At 46.4% G+C, this 27,096-nt stretch overlaps 1 protein-coding gene across 1 annotated transcript; it reads left to right on the top strand.

The window, feature by feature from the left end:
* The first annotated feature begins 1,987 nt into the window (after positions 1-1,987).
* Positions 1,988-26,841, top strand: rnf220b (ring finger protein 220b). The gene is made up of 16 exons (XM_037468627.2): positions 1,988-2,336; positions 3,450-4,061; positions 18,791-18,917; positions 19,836-19,881; positions 19,965-20,051; positions 20,557-20,599; positions 20,869-20,958; positions 22,560-22,603; positions 22,757-22,844; positions 23,295-23,391; positions 23,597-23,656; positions 23,774-23,832; positions 23,934-24,018; positions 24,930-25,038; positions 25,807-25,881; positions 25,966-26,841. The coding sequence occupies exons 2-16, from the start codon at positions 3,470-3,472 to the stop codon at positions 26,035-26,037; spliced, it is 1,674 nt and encodes a 557-aa protein (XP_037324524.2). The 5' UTR covers positions 1,988-2,336; positions 3,450-3,469; the 3' UTR covers positions 26,038-26,841.
* Positions 26,842-27,096: the final 255 nt, after the last annotated feature.

Raw genomic sequence — 27,096 nt, 5'->3', positions numbered from 1 at the left:
GAGCGGGCGGCCGCCAAGAAGACAAGCCAAGTGACTCACCTCCTGCCAGAAAATGAAGACATACAATTAACATCGTATCCCATCATCCTCAGCTGAGCGGGCAGGCCTGTAATTGGCTGGCTGACCAGCCCTGCGTGGCTCCGGGTGGCAATTTATTCTGGGAGCCTCGCAGTTTACCCTGGGCGGCTAACGGCCCCCGTGCCGTAACCTGGCCGAGGCAGCGGGGACATCATTAACACTTCACTGGGCCTTGCGGGACACACACACACACACACACCCATCCTTCGTACATCACCCACAGCCACTGGCGCAAACGGGGCAAATTGGGGGAGAAGGGTGGAAATAATAATCAGAATGTCAATGAGGCCACTTGTGGTGAGTGTGTTTACTGATCAACTTGCAAATGAAGGTATTTTTTGGGGGGGATTTTTACGAATCCCAGTCTCCTAGAAACCCTGCGGTCATTAGTTTGTGAGGAATCAAAGGCCATCCTTGCCCTGAGCAACACTTTATTTTGGAATTCAACCCCCCCCCCCCCCCCCCCCCCCACGTTTGTGTCAGTCTCATCCAACCTTGGACTGTGAGTTTGTCTGTGGTGGCATGCGGTTGTCTAACCCCAAAACAATGTGTGAGGCTCCCTAAGCGCAATAACGACCTTGCCTTGTCAGAGGGAAGACGCGTGTTACCACGCCCCCGCATTGGTCCGAGGGCAGAGACAGTCTGGACTCCGGTTTACGTGTCCATAACCCAGGTCTGTCTCTGCCGTGTGGCCCTCCGTCTTTAGGTGTGAGAGGAAGCTTCTTCTCACTGAGGTGGTGTCCAGGCCATAGTTACACGCAAGAGAGTCAATATTTATCTATGTATTTTCAAATACCATCCCGATTTTTTAAAGTCAGTGCGCTAAACCCCACTGATTTCCATCCACAGGCCTCTTCTTGGCTGTGATGTTCCCATCTCACTCATTTCCTATCTCAGGACTCTTTCTTGCTCCCTGATTGCGCACACACATACACACAAATGCACGCACACAGGCTCACAGCCAAATGGCTGTTCATTAAAGACAGGGACCTGAGGGGAAGCAATCGTCTGAGAGACGGAAATTGCGTGTCACATTAGATTAGCAGTGTAAAGCCTCTGGATTGGCTCCGGGGAATAAGGAATTATTTCAATTACATTATTTCAAAAAGTCTTTAAGCAATACCAATACCGATAAAAACAAATTAAGAGTGATTTGGGCTGATTTGTGGCGCTCTGAGCTGGGCTTTCTGCTGGAAATCAGATATGAATAATGCAGATACGCTGTGTCTAATGTGTTGGAGTTGAAAGCAGATTATCTGTGACAAATAATACCATTGGTTTGCATTGTGTCTCATCAAAAGAGAATGTTCCCGAGTGTCAATCACACATGCTGGAGAACGTGCAGGCTCAGGGAGGATAACTTCATCCCCTGCCATTCGCAGTGAGAAAGCAGTGACACCCACACACAAAGTGGTGGCTTGGGTGAGGGGGGGGCGTGAGGGGGGGGCGGGGGGGGGGGGCGTATTTTGGATACCTGATGCACTTAAGCTTAAGCTTTTTCTCATTTTTGATTTGATCCTTTTTCTACATTTGAATTACAGGTGTAATTCGCATTAAAGTTGTGTGTCGCTGTTGACCAACAAGACAAAGATCAATATAAGAAATATTTATATTAAATGTATTTCTATATTTCCAGGTAAATATCAATATCAAGTTTCCCTGTCTTTCGGTTGGCCAAACTGAATACTGTATTTCATTTTTTTTTTCTTCTTTCGAATCAATTTCACTCTAACGCACGAGGGGCAATGGAATGAGCGTGTCCATCACGTCCGAGGGGGAGAAAGAGCACGGAAGGAGGTGTGGAGGGGGAGGGAAACCGAGAAGAAAAAAAAGAGGGCAGGGAAAGAGGAAAAGGGGGGCGGGGGGGGGGGGGGACGAGATTGTCACACGCAGCGCATGAAGGAGAGACCCACAGAGGTCCGCTCACTGACGCTCTGCTGCAGCCCGGAGACGCACCGACGGCCGCCCTCTAAACTCCACGCGTCTCGGCGGCCACTCACTGCTCAACACTCGCAACATCTGGAGAAGGACTGGAGAAGCCGAAAGCAGCTGCGCGCTTTTTTTTCCTTCTTCTTCTTCTTCTTCTTCTTCTTCTTCTTCTTCTTCTTCTTCTTCTTCTTCTTCTTCTTCTTCTTCTTCTTTTCTCTTCTCACTTTCCTGCGCGACAAGGGGGGAGAAAGTGCGGCGTCCCTTCAACTCAACGTTTAGAAGTTGAAAAGAAGGAGAGTTTCCCGAAAACACGTCTCGCTCTCCAAGCGGTAAGTGCCGCCTGATGCTGCGCGACAACGCGCGTGATTACAGTTTAAGTTTGGTTTAATTGGTTTAATTGGATGTTTGATCGCCGCGTGTTGTGTGGGTGGTGAAGCGATGTCGTATTTTTCTTTTCTTTTTCTGAGGTGAGGCAACTTGTGCGCTTCCAGGGGAAAACTGTTCGATACTTTGATAGTATTTGAATGCTTGGGTCAAATCTTGATTTGTGAGACTTGAACTATGAAAAGTCACTATTTTTTTTCAATTGGTTCAGTTTGAGTGAATTAAGTTGTACATTAAAAAGTGCAAACTTTAATTTAACAAATGTTTATTTATTTATTTATTAGAAAAAAAGAGATTGAAGTTAGCCTTCTTATCTGGGGAAAACCATGTGTGCTGTAAGTTGTGACTTTCTAATTTCGGCCTTTTACAAAAACTAATTCTTAATTCTAGTTTAATAAATGTGGAACGAGCAGATATTCCCCTCCTACTTAATATTATTGTTCAACCTGTTTGGTAACATTTTAGATAAGCTGGAATTTATTACACTCTGTTCAGCATTTGATGCAATTGGGCAATTAGGTATTTTACATTTTAAGACAGTAATGTTGAGAAACTTAAATTTCAAGAAGCTCATTCAACTTAAAATGTCATATTGTGTTGTATTGGACACAATTGGCAGAACAGGCAATTTACAGATTTACTAAGAAAAAAACTCCCAAATGTAATATAAAAAGGCCTTGGTTACGTGTGTTTTACAGTCAATTTATTCCATCCTAATTGTTTGCAGGCATCCAAGACTTTTCTGTTGAAATTAGTCCAAAGCTGTAGTTGTAAAAATGCCTCAAGATTTGCAAGTGTTTTTCTTTTTTGGCAGTGGAGATTATAAAAAATAAATCCATGTGAATTAGTAAAAATAAGTTATTCCTAAGAGAGATCTAATTAATTATTCATCAATCAATGTCTCAAGAATAGAAAAAAATGTAAAAGTGTGCGGAAGAAAAAATAACCAAATCTCTAACAATTTATAATTTATTTTTGTGTTGCTGCTTGTGTCTTTTTACACTCAACCTCAGCACTCTCCTCTGACTCTGGGTTTCCTCTCCTCTTCCTCTCCTCAGGACCACCAACAGGGAGGCAAATGGACCTCCACCGCCCCTTCAAGATGGACAGCTCCTCCTACCTGCCAGCCCCACTGGCCTCCCCTGCCCTTATGGTGCTTGCCTCCACTGCCGAGGCCGGCCGAGACGCCTCCGTCCCCTGCCAGGCCACCAGGCCCTTTGGTGTCCCCACCTCCATGGAGAAGGACCTCCACCTGCCCTTCCCCTCGGCCTCTTACACCTTCACCTCCATGTATCAGCGCCAGGGCCCCATGTCAGGCACCTTTCCCTCCCGAGACTTCCCAGCCTCTCTGCTCCACCTGCACCCACAGTTCACCCCGCCAAACCTCGACTGCTCCACCTTGAGCATGCTCAACCACAGCGGGGTGGGCGCCTTCCGACCTTTCTCCTGCCCGCAAGAGGAGAGGGAGTCGGGGGTTTACCATTCAGCCTTCACCCCCGCCAAAAGGCTGAAAAGCTGCTTCCCGGAGGTGGAGGGGAAGGAGTTTGACTTTGGCTCCCCCGGCGGCTCCCTCAAGGCCGGGGAGGACTCGGGGAGGAAGCTGTTCTCCATGTCCGGCCTGCTGTCGGACGGGGAGGCGTCGTCGAGCCCGGAGGAGCGCAAAGAGCACGGTGAGTACACGCTGTAACTCACACACACACACACACACGCACACAGTAGAGGCACGCTTTAAAGCTTACACACACAAGTCACTGATCTTACACCTTTAAAGAATGCGGTGAAATGTACCGGGTTTAATTGGCACATCAAAGACGTGGCAGGTGAGATTTACATACCCTCTGCAGCTGCCTCGCCTAATGGTGACAAATTGAAAGGAGCCTTTGTGAGTAAAGACGTATCTCAAAATATTTTTTCCTTGTGCGCTCTGGTCTTTATCGTAGTTGGACAAAGTGTTCACAGCAACTGGCTGTGACTGACTTTGACACAAATACATTGAACTGTGTCACTTGTTCAGCTTAGTGATCATTAGCCACATATGACCATTAGGCCTATTGGAAGTCAGACTTTTTTTTTTTTTTCTCGGCCGCTGAGGAACACAAATACATCGCAGCGCGTGGAGGGTTGACACGGGAGGAGTGAGTGTTGGAACGAATGACACCCTGTCAGAGATAACGAGGTGGCAGAGATAGAGAGGAAAGGATTGGAGGAGGATAGAGAGAAAGAGAGAGGCAGGGAGGGAGACGCGGCGAAGGCGCCTCAGCCTCGGCTTCCCGGCGACAACCCTCAGCTCAACATGGCCGCCCACACCAGCCGTCTGATTTGTTGACAAATGAGTGGGAGAGGTGTCAGTCAGTGTGCGCCGCGGAGGGAGAGCCGCTCCTCATTACTCCCGGGGATAATTGCCCGACGACGCGGGGGCACAACACTCGCCTCGGTGGGAGAGGAGGGGGGGGGGTGGGGAGGAGAGGGTTACGCGGGAGTCGGGGAGGCAATGCTAGGCATGATGGGAAATCAAACCCCCCCCCCCCCCCCCACCCTCCCCATCTCCACTCAGTGGCGGTCGCCAAGAGAAGCGGCTGACAGATGAAAGGGCCCGGAGAGAGACAGAGGGAGACAGAGAGAGGAGAGAGAGCACCAGGCAGATCAGAGGGGAGCACCATTGAAAATAATGACAATGAGAGGAGGGGGGCAGAGATGGAGAGGGGCGGAGACAGAAGGGGGGGGGGGGGGAGAGCAACGCTGATACCCGCTTTCATACATATCACCTAAAGGAAACTTTCATCCCACACATAAAGGGCGGGAGCAGGGACGAGCTGTCTTAAGAAAAGTTTGGATTTTGTTGCGTGTGTGTGTGTGTGTGTGTGTGTGTCTTTGTTGAAACTTGCCGATTTTGTCGCTGGTTGGTGGCTGAGTGACGGGGCCAGGGAGGCGGAGTGGCAGGAAGGAATCTCAATATGGAATTTTAATAAGGACAGGGAAGGGAAAGAGATGCCAGCCAGCCGCCATGCTGGCACGAGAGGTGTGTCTGTCTGACAATGTTTGCTCTGCGCACTCGTGCATGCGTGCTCCCCTCACCTCCTGATTTTGGGAATCTCATTTGGGGAATGTTGACAAGGACAAAAGACGGCGGGGTGGGGTGGGGGGTGGGGCGGGGAATAGGACACGACGGAGCATCTCTCCTCAAAGTTTTCGGGCAGGAAAAAAAAAAAAAACGGAAGCTGCTTTTCCAGCTTTATCCAATTAGATTGGAGCTCAGGCAAACTAAGAGCTTTAATGCAATTGAGCTCCCTGCACTTTTCTAAGTCTGACATACACTTGTTCCTCTTGACTGGGTAACAGACACTCTTTACTTCAGGACCAGAAGTCTCAACTGCTAAGCTTGAAATCTTCTGGGGTCGTGAGAGTGTGTCTTCTGCCGCGGCGATGGCAATGCAAATGCCCGCTGAAGTACAAACTAAACCCTATGAACCCACTTTAATACTTTTTTTTAAAAGTTTCCATCATGAAAGCAATTACCTTCTGCGTGTGGTTACGTGCTCTGCCCGTGTCTGTGTGGGCTTCCTTCGAGTGCTTCAGTCTCCATGTCGGGTTTCAGGGATGTGCCCGTGAGCAAGGCACTGTCCTCAAAACTGCAGTCCGTTAAACTTAAGGGGGGGGGGGGGGGGGCGCTTAAGTAGACTGTCCCATGACGCGACACTTGCAGTGGATCCTCTCACCTTTCCCTTCTCGGCTCGACACGTATGTAGGGCATCTCCTCTCAGCCATGGCACTGAATTTTACGAGTCCTCCTGTCCATCCGTCGTCTGCCTTCTGTCGATCCCCCCCCCCCCCCCCCCCCCCCCTGCCGGACTTGCCCCCCCCCCCTGTTTTATCAGGGAATATCTGAGGTGCACGGTGCGCGCTGACAGCTGTTCAAACAGCCATGCTTCGCTCACAAAGGGCAGATGTCTTCACTGGAGCGAATCATGCTTATTTTCCTCAGGGAGATGCTTTCCGCCGCAGGCCTGAGCTGGAACTAAAATGGCCTTTTACCGCAAACAGGGGCAAGGGAAACCGAAGGAGATCAGTGGCGAAGACACCGGGGGCCGGACGCTGACGGAGTGGTGTGTGTGTGTGTGTGTGTGTGTGAGTGTGTGTGTGTGTGTGTGTGTGTGCGTCCATATATCACTCTGGAGGCAGAGCTGAGTGAGAGCTGTGATAACTGGAGCCAGATGTTTGAGAGCCCCTGTGTTGTGATACTTGTTAAATTCCAAACCCCTGGTTGTGGCTGTCAGAGAGGTTAAACACTTCACCTGCAGAGTAGACAAAGTAATCCACGAAGGCCACCAGACCGTCAGCTGCGGACCAGCTGGCAGTTTTGCCCGTTGTATACTTATATATGTGTGTAAAGCCAACACGACTCGGCAAATATACAGGTTTTCTTTATGAGTGACACACCTCAAAATGAGAGAGGAAATTAGTATTGCAAAAGGTTAGTAAATCAGCCATTTTCCTAATTTATATAAGACAGCATACAACTGAACAACAGACAGATTGAAATGATGTTTTTGTATATTTCATATTCAAATGGTCCCGTTGTTTCCAGTCAGGGACGTCTGGCCGCCCATCGACTTCATGTCAGGGACATAATTATCTTTTTTACTATTCATTCATTCACATTAAAGCATATCATATGTATATATAAGCATATAAAGTATCACCTGAGTCAGTCTGCTTGTGTCAACTTGGGTAAAGTGAAACACGAAAGCTTAAATAGACTTAAATAGACTAGTAATGAAAGTGACTACTAGTAGTTAAAACTGGTCTACATCGAGCACAGGCCGCCGTAGACAAAGACGCGCCGAGAGACTCGCTGAATCTTCACCTGGCCGTAAATAAGCCCTGCAGGAAGTTAATAGAGAGGAACATGCAAGCGCTAACACACATTGAGGATTGTCGACCAGATGTGTCCTCTACACAGTTATTCATGGGCTGTTAGCGGACTAGTGCGCCGCCCGAACACGATCAATATTACATAGATTCATCTTAGATGTGACACGTGGATAATCCCAGTGGTGAAGTTTGAAGGATTTGAGCTTGTTCCAGACAGAGCTTACATGCTTTGTGTGCGCAGTGTGGGGTTTGCAGGCACACCTTTGTGTGAGTTTGATCTTGGTCTGTTACTGCTGTCATTAAATGAGTAAAACGATTGCATTTATGCTGCAACACGCTTCTTCCCCTAACGGCATTGTGTGTGTTTGTCTATTTTTTATACAACTATTTGTGCGTATAAGTTGCGCGCACACACCAGGCCGTATGCTCTGGCTGTGTGTGCCGATTTGACAACAGGAAGGCCGCGTGTGCGCCGGGTTTTCTGTGTGTAGCAGTTGTTGACGGCAGCTCGTATTGAGTGGAGCTTCGTGCTGAAAGACACAGTGTTTACATCCCGCTGGCAGGCCACAGGAGATCAATAGAAACCACTCGATGCTCATGCATAGACATATAGTATCCGCTGCCCGCTATTATTCCCAGGGTGTATGCTCCTTATCGGGCAGACTCGCGTGTGCACTCAATGCATCAACAGTCACATTCACCATATGCCTATGGCTGTTTTTTTTTGTATTATGTAGCAATAGGAAGGTCTAATAAAAAATACAACCAGGAGTGTTGGCTGGTAAAGAGAAGGAAAGAGACAATACAAACAAGCCTCCTTAGTGAACCTATAATAATGTATTTCATGAAATTGTTTTTCTTTTTTTTCATGTCTATCAAGCTTTGTTTAATCCTTCCAGAAACAAATTTTAAAAATACTAAAAACACTGAAAGTTCAAGTCAATTCTTGTTTTATTTTTAGATGAGTTATGTTTTTGCATTGCATGCTGCAGCCACAATGCCTTTCCTTCTGTTTTGAAAGCTGGAGGTTCTCCAATAAGTGACATGTGCAACTCTAGCTGACCACACTGGTAGTCTTGTTCTAGATATCAAACACTCGGCGAGGAAGCATTACAATATTAATGGTGCCTGTGTTTGATGTGAGAGCACGCCGCGGTTGACTGTTCCCCCTCCTGTTGTGATGGTAGTTTGTTCTCCTAATGTTCTCCCAAGTAAAAGAGGCTTTCATCCTGGCAGGAGGGAAAACTCTTCTTGGCTTTTTACCTCCATTCCTACATCTTGTTCTGGAGAGAGGCAACGCGTACATTTCCCCCCCAAGCTTTTAGATTTATTTGTCTTAACACGTCATAGCGTATTTGTGGACTGTGTGTGTGTTTGTATCTTCAGTGGTATCAGAGTGTCAGGCTGAGGACCACACGGCTTGTCCGAGACAGACCAGATTTTCTACAAGTCTGGCAGCGGGCTTTTACAGTAGCGTGGGGAAATCTGTACGTGGCTGTGTGTGAATGGTGGTCGGCGGGGTGAGGGTGGGTGAGGGAGGGGGGGGGTTGTGGTGACCGTCAGCACCTGTTTGAAGATCAACGCAATGTTCTGGCGAAACATGAGCAGCGGGAACATCTTGTAGTCACCGCGTCGCCTGCTGCCATCGAGCGGCGCTGCCTGCGTGCAGAGAGGGAGCGAGTGAGGGAGGGAGGCTTGAGTGTGCTGAGAGAGACGGAGAGAGAGAGACAGACAGAGAGAGAGAGAGAGAGAGGGTCATAATGAGGGCAGGGCCGAGGGTTTTGTTGTTTTAACAGAGGCCAACGCTCCTTCTTCCCTTCGCTCCCTTTTCCCTCTTTTGACTTCTGTCTACGCACCTGACCGACTTGCATCACGGCTGCCTCTGATCTCACATCAAAGACCTGGTGTGTGTGTGTGTGTGTGTGTGTGTGTGTCTATAGTAAAGGTTTGCCGTGGTGACAGCGGGGTTATGTCTGTTGAGTGAATCGCAGAAATGACACGGGCACATGAACAGTCTCTGTCCCCGGAGCCTAACAAATCACTTGGTTAGACAGAGAGGGCAGGGGGGGGGGGGGGGGGGGGGGCAAACGCTGGGGTTAAGCAGACAGTGTAAGACCCCACCAATCCTGCACAAACGTACACAAATATGTATATGTGTATATAGATACGTATGTGTGTGCGCCTTGTATCGCACACACTCCTCATTACAGCATGTCACTGGTGCTCGCTGCAAGTCTCCCAGCTGTGGAGGAGGCTGACAGAAGCCGAAACGTCAAAGGCATGCCAGGCGTGATATAGCTTTACTCCCCAGATACATGACGTCCTGACACTACGCGGTGGCTTTTTAAAGCAGAATTGGCAGCTATTGTAGATCATCAAATGTTTCTTTTTTTTTGTTGCAATATTGAATTAGAATGAAAGGAAAAGCTTCTTTAGTTTGCTGCAGCGTTTCTGGGTGAAAGAACAAAAATACATAGTTTAGACTTCTCCTCTTTCTATTGAGCTGACACTAAATAGTTTACTTTATATAAAGAGAGGAAGTAATTTGTGTTACTAAATGCATGTGATTGTTCAAACAAGCACAGGATACAGTACACATTGCTTTCATATGCATCCCTAAAGATCCACTTATCGATTTAGTCACTTTTCAAACTCCCATCAGTGCCGGTGCAGCCCGGCCTTAAATGTCAAAGGTTGCCAGGATTGACCCTTCACCCCCGCTGCGTAGGGGTGTAAACACTCCCCCAATTCTCCTCACAGAGCTGCATTGGGTCCGGGCCATAAATCACAGGCCAGATAATTGATAGGATAACAGCAGTCCAGCAGTATATAACCTTTTACGTCTCGTCTCAACTCTTTATTATGGTGCTAATGAGTGGCCGTGGATCAGGGCTGGAGCTGGGGGTGCTGCTGGTGTTAGGGGGGGGGGGGCACTTGAGTAAAAACACAGGCCCGGCTACGTGCACACTCACTTGTTAGGCAGACACACACACACACGCACACACACACACATAAATACATAAAGTCAGCGCGCACTCAACACACACACAAACTACACACAGCAAGGCACTCACGCCGAAGGAAATGCGCATCCGCAAACATTCCGTCACACGCGCATGCATAATATGCAAACACACACACACACACACAGTGGCAGGCAGATTCAGCAGTGTCCATTACAGGCTGCCATTAGTATGGAGATTGTGCTAATTGTCCCCACAGACCACACAGCCAGCTCTCAGCAGGACCGCCGCGAGACTGTGAAGCCGAGTAAGAGCAGGGACTCACACATCCCATTGTCTCGGCCGTGACCCTATTAGTGCAATTACAAATCAATCACTGAATGATTATGGGATTCATGCTGTGGATTGTTTCAATGCAAATGGCACCAGTGTAGTGCATCAAGTTGCTATGCAACTGTGGCGGAGTTTCACTGGAGAACAGTCACACAGAGATTTCAGCACTGTACAGACCATGATAATCCAGTCCAGCGAGCCCCCTGAAAGGAGGATCCTGTCGCTGGTTCGGGAGGGGGGGGGGGGGGGGGTCCTGCAGACCGCAGAGAGTCCGGTCTCATTAGCAGCGGCTCAAAGCCTCCTGATCAGTCGAGTAGAGGAGATTGAACTGCGAGCGGCTCCTGTGTGACCCCGGCGGGGCGAGAACACACGAGAGAAGATCTATACCCGCCGGCGCTGCCACGGGCCTCTTTGTTCTCCCGCGTCTGCTGACAGCGGAGATCGGAGGGGCGTATCGAACGGGCTCACACTGCGCTGCACTCACCGGGGCTACAGCGCCCAAGTGTGTAACTGATGCAACAGACACACATTTCTCTCTCACACTCAGAACAATGAAATGTTTACACTCTTTAGTTTCACTCCACACTTGCTCTTTGACAAATCCATCTACACTCTCTCACACACACACGCACACACACAAACACACGCATAATAAAACCATCACTACAGTGATTTCTCGTCTGATGTATGAGTGCCATCCCTCCACTTGAGAGTTTTGTATTAAGGTTGGATATATCTTTCTCTCAACGAGCTTTCAGGGTCGAGTGGAGTCAGTCAGGTGCTGGGATACCACAAACAGCATGCAGGGATGCCCTTTTGTATTCAAAAGAAAACAAGCACAAAGTAATTTACTGCCCCGCTTTTGTTTGCGTTGTAAAGCTTAAGACGCACAATTTATTTCAACGGTAAGACATTGTCCTTGATATTTTTAAAACGTCACATAGACATAGACACAATGACTTTAACGTGTTTACAATATTTGTGAATTCCCCACAACAGATCTGTAAGAAATATTTTTACTTTGGGAAGTTTACAATGTTACATTATATCTGATGCCATTAGTTAATTTCTTTTATCCGTTGCAGTCTGGACCACGTGACAAACAGATTACAAATTCCTTCCCGGAGTTATTTATCTGTAGAAACCTTAAAATGGAGATCAAAAAATATAGGTAACCACACAGAATGTCGCATAAAATGTTCACATTTCTATGTGAACACATACAGTTTATATCTGCCCATTAAGTGTAAATTTGAGAAGTTTCTAAGGTATCAGTATCTACTGAAAATAATATACACAAGGGCTTTCCTAGATTTTTTTGAAAAAGAAGATGTGAAAAGATTTCTTCAGCTTTTAATAATCTCCCAAGCCAAAGGCTTTTAAATGCACCAGATCCCTCTTTCCTTTGTGTGGGTAACTGGAGATAAGCCGTTAAATCATCTGTATCATTCCACTTTTTCACGATTAAACCATCGTCATCTGCCATAATTGTTTGCTCATCCAGACAGACACAATAACATCATTTAGGAAGTGTGACTAACCCAAACACAGGTGTGTCACACAGCGCCAGGTGCTTGTGGTCTTTCTGTACCATCAGCAGTCAACACTGTTTCTGTCAGTATCAGATGTTATCTGTGGGAGAGGAGGAGGGGGGCGGGGGGGGGGCGCAGATAGGGTATCTGTAATGAGTCACAAAAGGGGGACGCTGCGGTCTGGTGTCCAAAAAGTTCAGACTGGAGGCCTGCTGTCACTGTGATTAAGGCCCAATGCGGGGCTTTAAACCCAGCATGTTTCCTGCGGAGGAAACACAACATTTTAGCCGTTGTTTGAAGTGTGTTAGGGTGTCCCTGATGGTCCACGCTCACCTGCTCTCTACACAATGTATGTGGGACAGGTGTGTGAGGGGAAGCACGTGGGTGTGGTATTTCTTTTGGAGATTTTTTGCAAGGCTTTGTTTTTTTAATGAACACAGAAAAGCACTGCTATAATGAAACTTTATTTTAAACATCTCATTTTCGTACTTCTGAGTTCTACTCATCTCTGCTCTGTGTATTTACTTCCTCTTCTCTCTCATTCCTTTCTTTTTTTCGGGAAATGTATTTTTATCGGTCGTGTTCGTGCAGTTTTCCATGAAATGAAGCCAGTACAACATAACAAGAACCCACAAGTGCACATAGTTGACCTAATAAAGAATGTACTAGCTGACCAAACAAATCACAAGAAAAGTAGATCAATTAAATGAGTGGTGAAAAGAAAAAAGAAAATGTTCTGTAGATGGACCAAATTGTCCTACAATCTTAATTTGTTATTCCCCTAGAGCAAATGTGATGTAATGCTTTACTTAAGGTGGTTGTGTTTTTGTCATAATATTTGTCATAATATAATATACCTCGCTTTTACCCTTCTCTCTCATAACCATGCTGTTTTTGTTACATGTGTCCAAATTACTTCACTTTAAATCTCACACCACCATCTGGGAACCTCGTCTACATTTTGAGAATGCGCCTGGTTCAGCTGATCGATGTGTTCAGAGAGCTCACTTTGCTCTCATTGAGTCTCGTTGCTTTAAAATGAAGCAAGTGTGTGTGTGTGTGTGTTTTTCCTGGGAATTTGTGAACGTGCGACAGAGAAACCTGTTTGCCTACGGCGCTGATTGGGCCAGACTTGGCACCGCGGTTGCCTACTTGATGGGTCGGATCTCCGGGGGGGAGTGAGGGTTCAATGCATTTTGGAAACTATAGATAATTCCTCACCGCAGGCGAAGCGGACGGAAAATGAAGTATTGTGAGATGCAACATGCAGGAAGAGAGCTCTCTGTCTTAGACACTGCTGTAAGAAAACCGTCCCAACTTAACAATGATTAAGTCAGGATTAATTTGTTTATTCTGTGTAGTTGTTGAACCACGGATGAGTCCTGCTGCAATTAAACTCGCTGAGTTCAACACACAGTGACACGCTGTTTGTCCAAGACTGTTTAGAAAAAGTTGAGTACTCGATGCACGCAATGGAGCGATCTTCTAATTTTCTCCTTATTAACCACTAATTGGAAGAAAGAGCGGGAGGGGAGAAGAAAATGAGAGCGAATGATGAGGGGACACTGGAATAATAAGGTAGAGCGAGAGGATGAGACACACAGAGAGAGTATTAATGTGTATTAATCAGTGGTCCGGCTAATAGTGATTTGTATTTTTAGAGCCAATTTAATGAGCCTCTAATGAGGAATTAGCTCCTGGATGTCTCTCACCCTTTCTTGCTCTCTCTTTCTCTCCACACACACACAAAATGTACAGTTTTGTATTGTCATGTTTGCTTCAATCCACGGGAACACGTAAAACCAACGGGGAACTCCTGAAAAAAGTATGTATATTGCAGCAGTCATGCCGGTATGGTTGAAATTATGAAATATATGACTTCATGAGCCAACATCTTGGGCAGTGGGCTCATTGATGCTCAAATTGTTAGCAAGCAAGGCGTGCATGTCAATTTTTTATGGTACCTAATAGAAGCACTATTTTGTTTTCCGGTAGAAGATTGTAAAATCACGAAAATGTGATGACATTTTAAATGTTACAGAGGAATAAATCCCTTTCCCTCCTGGCAAAAAAGCAACTCAAGTTAAACCGACTGTGGCAATCGATTGCCTGAAGTGGGCTGAGAGAGGTTCACGTCGTGACAATGTGATGTAGCACGACAGTGCCGGATCTCTGTATATTTCAGTCTGTCTAGCGAGTGGCGGCGGATGGCATCAGACGAGTGACGGGCCACCGGTGAACATCTCCATCGCCGTCCGCTCTCTGCGGCTTCATGATCCAACGCACGGCAGCACTGACTTTGACAGACAGCAGTCAGAAAATGTCAAAGTCTGGATTTGGCATTTGCTGCCCAGAGTATGAGCTGGATTACATCACAATTGTTGGAGGATCATAGCAGCTGATGGCAGATAGATGAGAGTGTGAGTAAGGAGAGAGAGAGAGAGAGGAGGAAAGAGACAACAAGGTTCCTGGTGAGACCCGAACAAGGTGAGACTTGATCTCAGAGTAACCAGAATTCCTAATACCTGTGCTTTACCCCCTCTTTTGGAGTTTGCTTGGATCTGCTCAGGAGGAAACCTAACCTGATATAGTTAGGCTGATGATAATATGAACTTTTTGGGTATCAGTTGCAGAATCTTGACTTCATTAATGTTGTAAAAGAACATAACTGGCGAGTATAAGCTCTGCACCCACCATGAATCAGCGGACCTTCTTCAAATAGACCTGCAGATATTCCCCCATGATGTGGCTTGTAAGTAGCCTCATGTTACTGCAAATACCCAAGGGCAGTCCCAACCCCCCCCCTGACTTCCACTACCTCTATGCAATCTGTAAGTCACTATGAAAGACCATTGAGCCATGCATCTCAATGAGGTCTTGATTGATTGGCCGGAGCGAGGCAGAGGCAGGGTTCGATCTTGGCCCCCGGGTCCTGAGAAGGGAAAGCATGGTCGCGGGGACACAGTCGCCAGGCTACCCCAGTCCACTCTCTGTCAGCGAGGTGATTGCACACATGCATGCTGAGCCACGCCATGTCTAATGGGGAAGATGAGAGAGAGTAAGGAACGAGAGGAATTGTGGGCTTTGTGTGCTGATTGACTTGTGGTCAGAGAGGTTATGTCCATTGATCTGTATGGCGGAAGAAAAGGAATTTGGCCTGAGGTGCTTCAGAATGAGTCTATTTGGGGGGGGTTTAGGATTTCTGTCCATTGCCACCAGCAGCTTTTTCATCACCTGACTCCCCAGGAGTTACAACTGCCATCTCCCGTCTCTCCACATAATGCACAGAGCACTACAGGGGCCAAAGGCCAATCAATGTTCTACAAGAGGTTGATACAGATCTTATTAGTCAATGAATGATCATTAGTGGTCTAACGAGGCATTGATTTGTGGACGGGCCAAAGGTTGCGGTGGTTGTGGTGAGTGTCTTTAATACATTAAACACAATTGATTGCCGAGTAGGAGGGATATTTTTTGAAGGATGCTGGAATTAGATTGGACTGTGGGAGATTTGAGGTCAAGCCAGGAGAGAGAGAGAGAGAGAGAGAGAGAGAGAGTTATCTTCATCGGCTGTTGAATGTGGTTAGGATTTAACATGGATCCAAGCGGCACGTTTATAGCTTGTGTATTACCGGTGTAGCGATTCTGCAACTAATCAAAAACAGATATCTAGAAGTACTAAGTCAAAAGCAACTAAACTCGCTGTTTCAAAGGTTGGCGCAGCAGCCTTTGAAAGCTGAGGAAATGACTGTGCTCAGAGCAGATGTGTTACAACAGGGCCTATTATGTTGCTCATTAAATACCCAACCTCTCAATAGGCCATTATTTCCCCAATAAAAAACAAACGGCGGCCTGCATACTTTCCCCTCCCCTCCGCTTCAGAGGTTGGTTCTACCTCACAGACGGCAAAAAAGCCTGACTAATATCCTGCATGTGATGCTTTTAAATAGGAAGCAGGCCGCGGGACAGGGTGGGGTACAGGTGTGGCAGGAGCCAATGGCTTTTATAGCCCTCCATCTCCTGTGAAAGTGTGCCAAGGACCTGCTTGCAGAAACCCACCATTGCAGTGTTGGCCGCCAAGCGTTAACTTTTCTCCCCCCACCGATCTCTGCACGCCTACTGGTTATATGGAGCTTGTGCTTGTTATGACTTTATAGCGGGGTTTCTGATGTGCTTAGAGAATTGTTTGATGATTGGGATAATGACGCCAGTTGGAGGGAGTTGTCTCAGCACTTTGTTGCCCTGTGAAAATCAGACCGAACCCGGGCGACGCAAGGCGAGCGCCACATCCTCCACGAGCCAACATCCCCTGCCATTCAAAGGCGTCCAATCCTCCTCGCGTCAATCAGAATTATACCACGGCCACAGGTTTGTCACCGGGGGGACGTTCGTCACCGCGTCTCTACCCCCCCTACAGAACAGCCTTTTCATGCCCCAGCATAATGTCAGCCGGTGACATCCCGGCCTGATGTGATGTGGCATTCACTAAAGGTCACGTTAGGCATCTCCGCTCCGTCTGCATCAGCAGAACTGGCAGCCGTCATATGGGCGCTGGATTCGGCCATTACCCAGGCCCTCGGGGGGGCTCGGAGCTTCAAGGATTTGTCAGCGGGATTCTGATCTCTCTGTTGCAGTGGCGAGCAACCGACGCAGGACAGTCACAGTCCAGGCCTCGAATGCAGAACAACGGCAGCTGGGTTTGACCATCAGTCACACAATAGGGGACAAGGACGATATCTTGTTTATTTTTCAGAGCTTCCCTATCTTGAGGGGCACGCGATGGTGAAGACAGGGCATATCGCAGCTCTCTGATGGGTTTTTCTCCCTGAGGGTGTGTCTTCAAATCCATAGGAAGATAAGAGATTGTATTCAGCCGTGTTTGTGTGTGCTGATAGGGATTTACCTCTCGTACATGAAGCACCACTGTATTTTACAGTTTCCTTGTTGTTCCTTTTTTACTGCAAAAGTAGCATAGTCAAATAGGGATACAAATTGAATCAAGCCTTCCATCACAAAGCTCTTGAATTTAGCCAAAGAAGCATCCTCCTAAGTGGGAACATCAAGTGAAGCAAAGAGAGCAAATGAGGAAAAAAAGCAAGACATCCAGCGAGAGAAGGCCCCGCGCTGCGGAGACACAAAGACGGCAAAGAGGAACCCTTCATAGACACGGGGAATCCATCTGGAGATGAGCCAGTCGGACTCAGCACATCCCGGGCCAGCGAGGGCCAATCCATCCGCGCCAGTTGCCGTAGTGAGAGAACATTTAACAAGCCCCACAGGCGGGTTTTACAGCCCCCTGTTGTGTGTCTGAGACCCCCCAGGCTGAAGAGGGGCAGAGGCTGACTGATACTGACAGGGTTTATGTGGGCAGGGGCGGAGGGCAGCGCGGGGGGGGGGGCGGCAGACGTGTAAAAAAGCTGGTCATGAACCGACAACTGTCACTTATGAGAGCACAGCACAATCCGGGAGTCAGGCTTCAGCAAAACACACACATACTCGCCCATACACCCAAACATGCCCGCTGATAATTAAATCTGATGTTTTTGTGGGACAGAGGTGAAGAGCGGGGGGGAATGGCTGTAGTCAGAGGAAAGGGGCTTATCCAAAAAGTGGTCCAATAAAACACCTGAAAATCAAATCCCATTGCTCTTATCGCGGCGCCATTCAGAGACGTTATCTGTGCAGGTAATGTGGTTATAAATTCAATTTCAGCCCAGAGATTTCATTGTTTACTGATGCCTGCATGTTCCGGGCGGCGGAGCGCCGAAAGCCCGGGAACGTTCGATGCGTGTCGGGAAAAGTCATTTAGACTTCCGCAAGGGGATGCAAAAAAGAGAGCGAGAGAGCGAGAGAGAGAGAGAGAGAGAGAGAGAGAGAGGGAGAGAGAGGGGTGAAACCAGGAGAGCTGTCGCTCTTCCAAGGACACCTGACTCCACTTTCCATTTACCATCCCATGTTTTATTTAGAGGCCATTTTGTCTTTTTTGGTTTCCTCGTTGTGGGGGCTCATAGCTCAACTGGGGGTCGGCACTTGGCGGCAGACGTCTGACGTCTTGTTGCGTCGCCGGTCGGGTAAAAAGTATTCGGTCAGGTGTGCAGATGATACGGTTCCTCAAGGACCTTCAGAGGGGGAAATTGAGAAACTGTCCAAAAGACGAATCTGTTTGTAATGTTCTTTATTAAAACGTGTTAAATTGTGATTCCCGCCTCTGTCATTTGTTTTCCATTGACTGTGCACTGATGGAAATTAGGTGCCTCTTGCCTACTAGCTCTCTACATGTGATTGATGGCTTTCAGTAGTGAATCACCTCATCTAGTAGGTAAAATCTTGATATAGTAGAGCTCCTCATGCTCCCAGCTGGCTGCTTATGGCAGTAATCCATCAGTGGGGCCCAATGGGGCGAGCGCCCCCCCCCCTGGGTAATGTTCCCATTGACAGCCTATGATGTCAACACACTGACAGCAGGGGGCTATAGCAGTCTGTCTGTGTGCATATATGTGTATGTAACCTCGTTTCACTCTCACTGCCGCTGTGTGTCAATAGTACAGAACACGCACACACACACACACACACACACACACACACACACACACACAGAGCGTTATAAGGAAGGAAGCAGTGACGCACCTTTTCCTTAGCATTGTGGTAAAACTGTAATATACTTTTTCTTTTAACTCTGTCATTCTGGTTGTTTTCCAGGCAAAGTGAGGGGTCTCTATGACGCTCAGGCCCCAGTCTGCCCAGTCTGCCAGGCCATTCTGCGACCAGGGGAGCTGCAGGAACACATGGAGCAGGAGTTGACCGAACTTGCCCAGACACACCTCAGGTAATCACCATCTGATCTCCCTTCCTATCGTTTTGCAATTTAGCTATTCTTCTTTTGATTATTTTCATTCAACTTCTCTGGGTTTTATCTTCATGGCACCGGTGAGAATTAAAGTCTTTACGTCCCATCTCCAACCATCTATTTTTTTTTCTCTTCTCAGTTATCCATTTGTCATTTTCTTCCTGCTTTGTGTCCTGGGCTTTCTATTTCTGCTCAGCTTTCAGGTGATAATAAACGGTGACAGATTTTGTAGCCAGAGGAACCCCCCCCCACACACACACACACACACACACACTATTCCCTTTAGTTTCCCTAGGTGGTGTCTCCTGTCTCCTCTGTCACCGGCACACAGTGTTTACAAGCTGCCTCATTGTTCCCTACATATTTCATATTACAGACTTCGGGCCTCGAGGCGACCAATCACACAGCGGGTGGATAATGTCCTTCTAATGGCTGCTTTGAGCCCTTAAGCAGACGCACAGTCTCAAACATACACACAAGGACCAGCAGTGCACACACACACACACACACACACACACACACACACAGAGACATTACCTGCTGCTTAGACCAAAAGAATGATTCCTCCAATAAAGACATTACACTCCAAATCTGCTTAACGACCGCTTCGTGGACAGTAATGGTTTCAAATTGAAGTTGGCCCACGGGGACACTGTATGTGTGTGTGTGTGTGTGTGTGTGTGTGTGTGTACAGTATCTGCGCGATAGACACAAAGTGAGAAAGAGTAAAATGAGGTTACACACAGACTCAGACACATATTCTGACAAGATGAAAGCAGAAAGTGTTCACAAGATGAAATTTAAAAGATAATATTGTGTTGGTAAATTTAATGGGAACAGAAGGGAGACGACTTGTGTGTGTGTGTCATTTGGATAATTTTCCCCTCTTTTGTGCAGTGCCACTCCAGTGCAGCAGCACAACCAGCTAATACGGACGCCGAAGGTAAACCGTTGATGTCCTGAGTTTGATGACAGCGCAGAAGCTGTGATAGTTTCTTTTCTGACTCTCGGTTCTCTCTCCGTTAGTCTCTGACGCTTCACATCAAGCGCGAAGGAGGTTCTCCAACCTCGCCCGCTCGAGGATCCGAGGACGCCCACTCCGACCGATACCAGGTGAGCTGGTGATAACTAATCCGCCAACGATGTACTGGGAGTGACAGTACTTCACGTTTGGGTTCTCACTAGCGCTCAGTGAAGTTTTCCTCAAAGTTTACTGAGACTTAATAAACATAAACAGTTGTTCCTGTTTATGTAGATGTCTTTTTTTTTACTTTTATAGACGTCACTTCACCAGACTTGTGTGCTGGTATTTCCGATTTAGGCACTTTACCACATTCTATACAAGTAAAAGGTTCATCAAGTCCGTTTTGTTTAAAGAACTCTGTAATACTGTATATATAAAAAACACAAAAAATGTAGTATAGTAAAAGCATAGAAAATAAAAATATTAAGTATGTTAAGTTAAAGAGGAAAGCATACAAAAATGAGTAGGTATTGGATCACTAATTTCTCAGTATTTTTGATTTCCGATAAAGTTGACTATAAGAATCGAAAATATCATATGTGTTAATATCACGCTGCTGTCTATTCATTCAACATTCTGATCTCCTTCCTGCAGACGTTTCTCCGGGTCCGGGCCAACAGACACACCAGACTAAACGGTACGTCGTGCTTCCTCGCTGCAAAAGGGTTCAATGAAGAAACGGGTTTTTTTCCAAACCGTATACTTTCTTTTGTTCCCACTGAAAGGACCAGTGATGTGTTTTCGACCCCCCCCCCCCACCCTCCCCCCCACCCCATACCTCCTCCCAGTCCCGCCACCAGTCCAGTGGCTTAGATACCACCCCCTCACCACCGCACCCCGGCCTAGCGCCCCCACGAGCAGAGGAGCTATTAACCTCTCAACTTTGACCTCTTGATGTGTTAACAGTCGATGACCTCTGCTGGTGCAGGTGCTACGTCAAATCTGCCCCGTTACGCCCCCACAGCGCAGGAGCCCACCTAGACTGCACACAAGCTGGTAAGACACCCCCCCCCGAGAAGCACTCGCTTCCTCCTCAACAGTGACTCCAGTGAGCAGCCGATGGCTTCTGCTTCCAGGCCCCTAAATGTCAAACAAAAAGGACTTAAATAAGAAATGATGTCTGATACATAGTTTACTAATTGACACAGTCGAATTAGATTTGCATGTCATCGTTACCATCATATATATCGAGTGATGATATAGAAGTCTTGGCTTTAAATAATTTTATGAAGCAGACTAGTCGAGAAAGCAACTATTAACAATGAAATGAAGATGAAATATTAACAATAAAATATTCAACCAAAGTGGGACCAAAAAAACAACAGAAGAGAATTAAACAATACATTAATAGACAAACAACGCTGAAACAACCTTTTCCTTTTTTTCCTGCAGCTGTGTAACTATTTAAAAAAACCGATTAAGACGCGTAGACTCGCAGACGTCTCACTACGGGTATTATTATTAACACTGAGATTCTCCAGCTGACTCCTCACACTGCCAGTGCTGTCGAGGTCTGTTAGCCTTTATTGGGTCTTATTACAGGACAGCATAATGAGCTTCTAAATACATGTCAGGGGAGGAAGAAGAAAGGAGGAGGGTTACTCTGTTGATTAATCAACCTCTCTCTCTCTCTCTCTCTCTCTCCTCCCTCTGTTCGATGAGCTCTTCCTCATCTATGACCATCTCTTTAACCCTAATTATGTTTTGCTGGGATGGCGGCACTCGGGTCACGGCCACCAGCTCTTTCCGCGTGTCCCTCCTCGGGGGAGGGGGGAGGGAGGAGGGGGGGGGGGGGTCTATACTGTCCTCCAGCGGGAATTAGAGAGCCCCTAAAACGTAATGTCCCCGTCTGCAATCTGCAGTCAGTCGGGTCACAGTGGGAGAGGAGGTGCAGTTGGTGTTCTGCCATGTTAACTTTTATATCAGAGAGGGGAGGGAGGAGGAGGAGGAGGGCCGGGGGGGGGGGGGGGGCGGGGGGGATTGGGGACGGGAGGAAAAACTTTGCATCCACAGGCAAATAAATTCTGCAGTCGTTGAATATCTAAAGCCTGCGCTTTGTGCCTCTTTCGTGTAAATGTACTTCAGATTTTGGTTTGTGAATTTGAATGTGGTCGATTTCTTTTGTTACAAGGCCATTGAAATGTAAACTGTTTTTTATTTAGATGTATATGTCAACAAAAATAAACTTGAAAAAAAATCTTGATATATTTCAATGTTTTTGTTGTCAGATCAGCTCATTCACATCATGCCCCAATTATTCATTTGATGTTATTTAACACCACAAATGAAAGAAAAGTGGCATTTGTTGCAACGTTTAAAGCATACAACAAATAATGCCGAAACTGTTGGCCAAATCTATAATATTAACTACTTTACTAATAAACTAAGTGGCTACATTTTGAAATAAAGATATTTTTTCTCACAATTTTCACATTCTTGCCCAAAACATTTTTGGTAAGTAAAAACGTGAATGAATTTTTTTTTGAAAACTTTTGGATTACACAAAATGTGCAGTCAGGAATTAAATCAAGTTCTAAGACGTTCCAGGGACCAGCTAAAGTCATTGTGACCTTTTCCTTTGAATTCTCTGTTCCCAGTCAGGATCGGAAAGCTGAAGAGGAGGAAACAAGAAAGCGGACAGGTGTGTGTTTCCTTTCTGTCCCCAAAGATGACGGACGAAAGTCTGCGCTCCGTCTTGATCCTCGGAGCATCAGTGTCATGGACATATTCACCGAGACAGTGATATTGTGTACTGTAACATTGATGGCTGTGTGTGTGTGTGTGTGTGTTTCAGGAGGGTTCAGCGGACTCTGTGGCATTCCAGGACGAGTGGAATGAGAGGAGAAGGGCTCAGACCGCGTCCGTAGTCGGGGCTTTTAAAGGTAAGCACGAATCTGTGCGCGTCACTAACGTGTGTGTGTGTGTGTGTGTGTGTGTGTGTGTGTGTGTGTGTGTGTGTGTGTGCGCCATCGAGGTACCCATGTGTGAGATCCTATTCGGTGGAGGGTGAATAATGTGACTGAGTGACAGTTGAAAAACCACTGAACTTTTCAGTCCGGATTACAGCGGAGCAGCGGATGCCTTCGAGGTCACATTGAAAGTAACGGTTTCCTTTACACTAAAAAAGGGAATCTGTGACCTGCAGACTTGTTCCACGCTGACTGACCTAAACACAACAACATAACATTTGTGATGCCTAAATTCTCCCTGACCTTAGAAATCAGAACCCCCCTCCCCCCTCTCCCCCCCCACCCCCCCACGTCTCTACCATATCCTTTGAAAGGCGACAGTTGTTGAGACGTTTGTTCCTGCGGGGGACGTGTGTTCCTCAGGTGCCGTGCTGCTGGGCGCCACTTCCAAAGAATGCAGAGACAGCGACGCCGACCTGGACGTGGATGGAGACGATACCCTGGATTACGGCAGGGCGCAGTATCCTTTTCGCTCCCATTTTGGTGCGACAGAGCGACGCTGACTGCGTGGAAAAGTTTGCTTTTCACTTGACGAAATGAACGCCCGAGTGCCTCATTGATGGATTCTGGTTTTTCTTGCAAACTCCAAAGCTCCTAGTCAAACGTTTACTAATTTTGAAGCATCTGTGAGATGTTGTTCCATGTTTCCTGATCTGCGTCCTCAGATACACAGAGACAGATGTAATCCCGTGCTCGGCAGAAAACTCAAAGGAGACAACAGTGAAGTACGTGTCTCATTCACAGCGGATCTTAAAACGAAAGTGGATCCTTTCATACATTTCCTCATAGTTTTTATTTGGGTATTTGGTTGTAACGCGTTGGTTTCTGATGTGCTGTTCCAGCAGCAGTGTGTTACCTGACTCCAGAGTAAGCCTGGAGTTTTCCAAATGGTCAAATGACGGTGAGTTAAGAAAACCTTTAAGCGACTTGAATCAATTGATCAAATAAAAGATGGAATAAGTAAAGGTGAGCTCGATGCCTCTCTGTTATCCGTTCACACAGCGACTCCTTCTACCAGCGGCGGAGAGAAAGTGGACGGCGGCACAGCTGCTCTCCCCAAAACCTGCAAAAACTCTGTGATAGAAACGTGAGTTCCTCACTCACACTTTACAATCCTCAGCAGACCTGTTCATGCAACGTCTCCCGGCACCAGAAATAGCTTCACTTCCCAATTTTATTGTCGTTAAACCCTTTTTTAAACAGGCCAGTCACTAAAATAATTCGTATTTAAAATGGTGGTCTGACTTGAGGAAAAAGGGGACGAACGAGTCTACAGAGAATAAAGACTCATGTCCTTTCGCCTGTTGAATAAGGTTCTGTTTGGGTTTGTCATTCACTTTGGATGTCAGCACATACTGTTCAAGCGGTAAGATTTGATCTCACACGGTTTAAACTTTGAAGCCGAACCAAAGTGGTAAGTGAGTGTAGTTTGCTCACAAAGTCAGGTGTAAATCAGCCAATCGGAGCTGAGGAAGGTGGCCAATCCCCTTATTGTAAAGTGTATTTTGGGGGCAGACTACCTCCAACCTGATACACACAAATAAAATATCAATTTGATGATATCATCAATCAAGGTCATAGCAGGCGTGTACACACATTTCATCACACTTAATGCCTCGTGGTACAGTACGTTTGCTCGTATAGTCTGTCCGGTGTTTGTATGTGCGTCTCTGTGTGCGTCCCTGTGAGGACCCTGACACCTCATCCCCCCTCTTTCACCTCTCACACACACACACACACACACACACACACACACACACACACAGCCTCGGCCTATGATTAATGAGACAGTAAATGCAGGCAATGTGATTGCTGTTAAATTTCATGCTCAGTGTCCATGTTGGCCAGCGAATAATTTAATCTGTCTTCGATTTATAAATGACTCGCCAGTGTATGCCTAACTCACGCACACCCTCCCATCTCCCCTCCCTCCTGTTATCGTCCATCTGTATGTGTGTGTGTGTGTGTGTGTGTGTGTGTGTGTGCGTGTGCGTGCAGACTCACAGAGGATTCCACACTGACAACTCTGGATGCACTTAAAGCTCGGATACGGGATTTGGAGAAACAGTTGTCTAAAGGAGACAGATTTAAATGCCTCATCTGCATGGTGAGTACGAAGCCGAATGAAGTCAGCAGAGCAGACACACAAAATAGAGATCACAGCGCAGCGATGCAGAAACGGCTGATATTCCTGTAGGGACTAATAAGTCAATCAAATCGGTCATGCTCTTTTATTGGAATTTACTGTAATTGTTGTGATGATTTCATGATATGACACATATTGGTATGTATTGTGCTTTTTTTTTCTTTTTGTAAATATGTGTTGTGTCTTATAATTATTTATTTATTTTTGCTGATGTCGATTGATCTACATCTTGAGACCTAGCGCTGATAATGATCATTTTTTTTACTCTGGTAAAAGTAACTATTATTCAAGTGATCAAGTAGAAAATAGGTAATCAATCAAGAAAAATGCCAGATGGTTGCTCATCCAATTGTATCGTTTTGGGCCGTTGAGGGAACAAAGTAACTGTATAAAATTTGACAGTATTGCTGGTCGCTGAAGATTTACAAAAAATATCATTCACATTTTAATTCATGATTTATTAAGCAAATGATTGGCCAATTAACACAGAAAGTGCTTTAATCTTTATTTGAACTTGAACAAAGATGGTCGATTAAACAATATATATTTTACCCCGCATTAAAACAGAAAATATATGATGCAATTAATCACTAAACACCAGAGCTTGACCTTTACCTTTGTGCGAAGGGCTTCAATAAAAGCGGATTTAACTGAAGCATCACGTGGACATCTAGTGGCCGCTTTGTGTACTGCAAGTAAGGAGTCCTCCCCTGTGTTGTCTGTCTGCAGGACACCTACACAACCCCTCTCACCTCCATTCAGTGCTGGCATGTTCACTGTGAAGAATGTTGGCTTCGAACCCTGGTAAAACATTGTATTCATTCACATTAACTTTGAGCAAAAATGATCAGAGTATGTTAATGTGTGTTTTTTCTTCTTTTTCTTTAGGGAGCAAAGAAGTTGTGTCCTCAGTGCAACACCATCACCTCACCTGGAGACCTGAGGAGGGTCTACCTGTGACGCAGCCACCCACACAATGACAAGAGGGGCTTCTTCTGTTGTAACCAGTCCGGGGTGGATTTGTGGGCAGCTGGCCTGTCACAGACTCCCCTCCTTCCTCCTCCTCCTCCTCCTCCTCTTCCTCACAACTTCCTGCAGTGTAATCCTAACAACCACTAACACCTGACAATTTGAAGAGCAGCAAGTGTGACCTTCGACCTTCTTGTACAGCCTTGTACGATATCCGTGTTCCTGCTGCAGCATCAAAAAGGCCAGAATAAGCATTTAAATCCAACCGAGAGCTCAGGCACTGAAAAATAAAAAAAAATAAAAACAACCCTGTGGGACGATATTTATCAATTTTGTAATCTTTTTTCTGTTTTATGAAGAAGAAAAAAAAATAGTTGAATCACATGCAAAGCACATGTACATATTTTTGTGTATGTTTGGATCGATGTGTGTGTGTATATGACGTTGACTAGCAACCCGACTGTATTTACTGTACACAGTTTGTTAGGTCATTTATTGTTTGTTTAGCTCCTGTAGGTTCATCTTATTCCGGCTCTTTTCTGTCTTTCTCATTGATGTGTTTCTTTGCATAGGGTCATTCAATCTAATTTGATTAATGTTACTACAAATAAAGCGCGTGTCTATAAAGTTGTCCTTTAACAAGGTATCTTATTCGGGGGGGGCAGCATGAATATATCACCTGTTGCGTTTGTGGGTTGACGGAGGGCCCCCCTCGGGTGGTTACGGCTTTGTTGTGATGACTCCTGCGTTGGGAAGTCACCTGTCAACTGTAAGAAGTGGGTCGGCGCAGGATTAGACAGGCGGAGCCCGTCACAGCTCACCTGCGAGTCGAGGTAGATTAAACCCTGCTATTCTGAGCTTTTAGTGCGTGCGACAGAAGACTACAGGGCCCAGTCACACCCCCCTAAAAATCCAGGATTCCTTACGCTTAACAGTAGGATGATGTCATTTAGAGCCCATCAGCAGCCAGCTGGTTTTAATGCTATGAAAAAAAAATGCTGGACAAATAAAAGTTTAAAAAAAAGCTTCCTTTAGACCAACTTTGTGGAG

This window comes from Pungitius pungitius, chromosome 7, assembly GCF_949316345.1.
Source record: "Pungitius pungitius chromosome 7, fPunPun2.1, whole genome shotgun sequence".
NCBI classification, from domain to species: domain Eukaryota; kingdom Metazoa; phylum Chordata; class Actinopteri; order Perciformes; family Gasterosteidae; genus Pungitius; species Pungitius pungitius.
This window is presented reverse-complemented; position numbering and strand designations above follow the sequence as displayed.

Coding starts and splice junctions, on each gene's coding strand:
- rnf220b (XM_037468627.2), top strand. CDS start 3,470: ATGGACCTCCACCGCCCCTTCAAGATGGACAGCTCCTCCTACCTGCCA. Junction 18,918..19,835: donor CTTGCCCAGACACACCTCAG/GTAATCACCATC, acceptor TCTTTTGTGCAG/TGCCACTCCAGTGCAGCAGC. Junction 23,392..23,596: donor CTGGATTACGGCAGGGCGCA/GTATCCTTTTCG, acceptor CTGCGTCCTCAG/ATACACAGAGACAGATGTAA.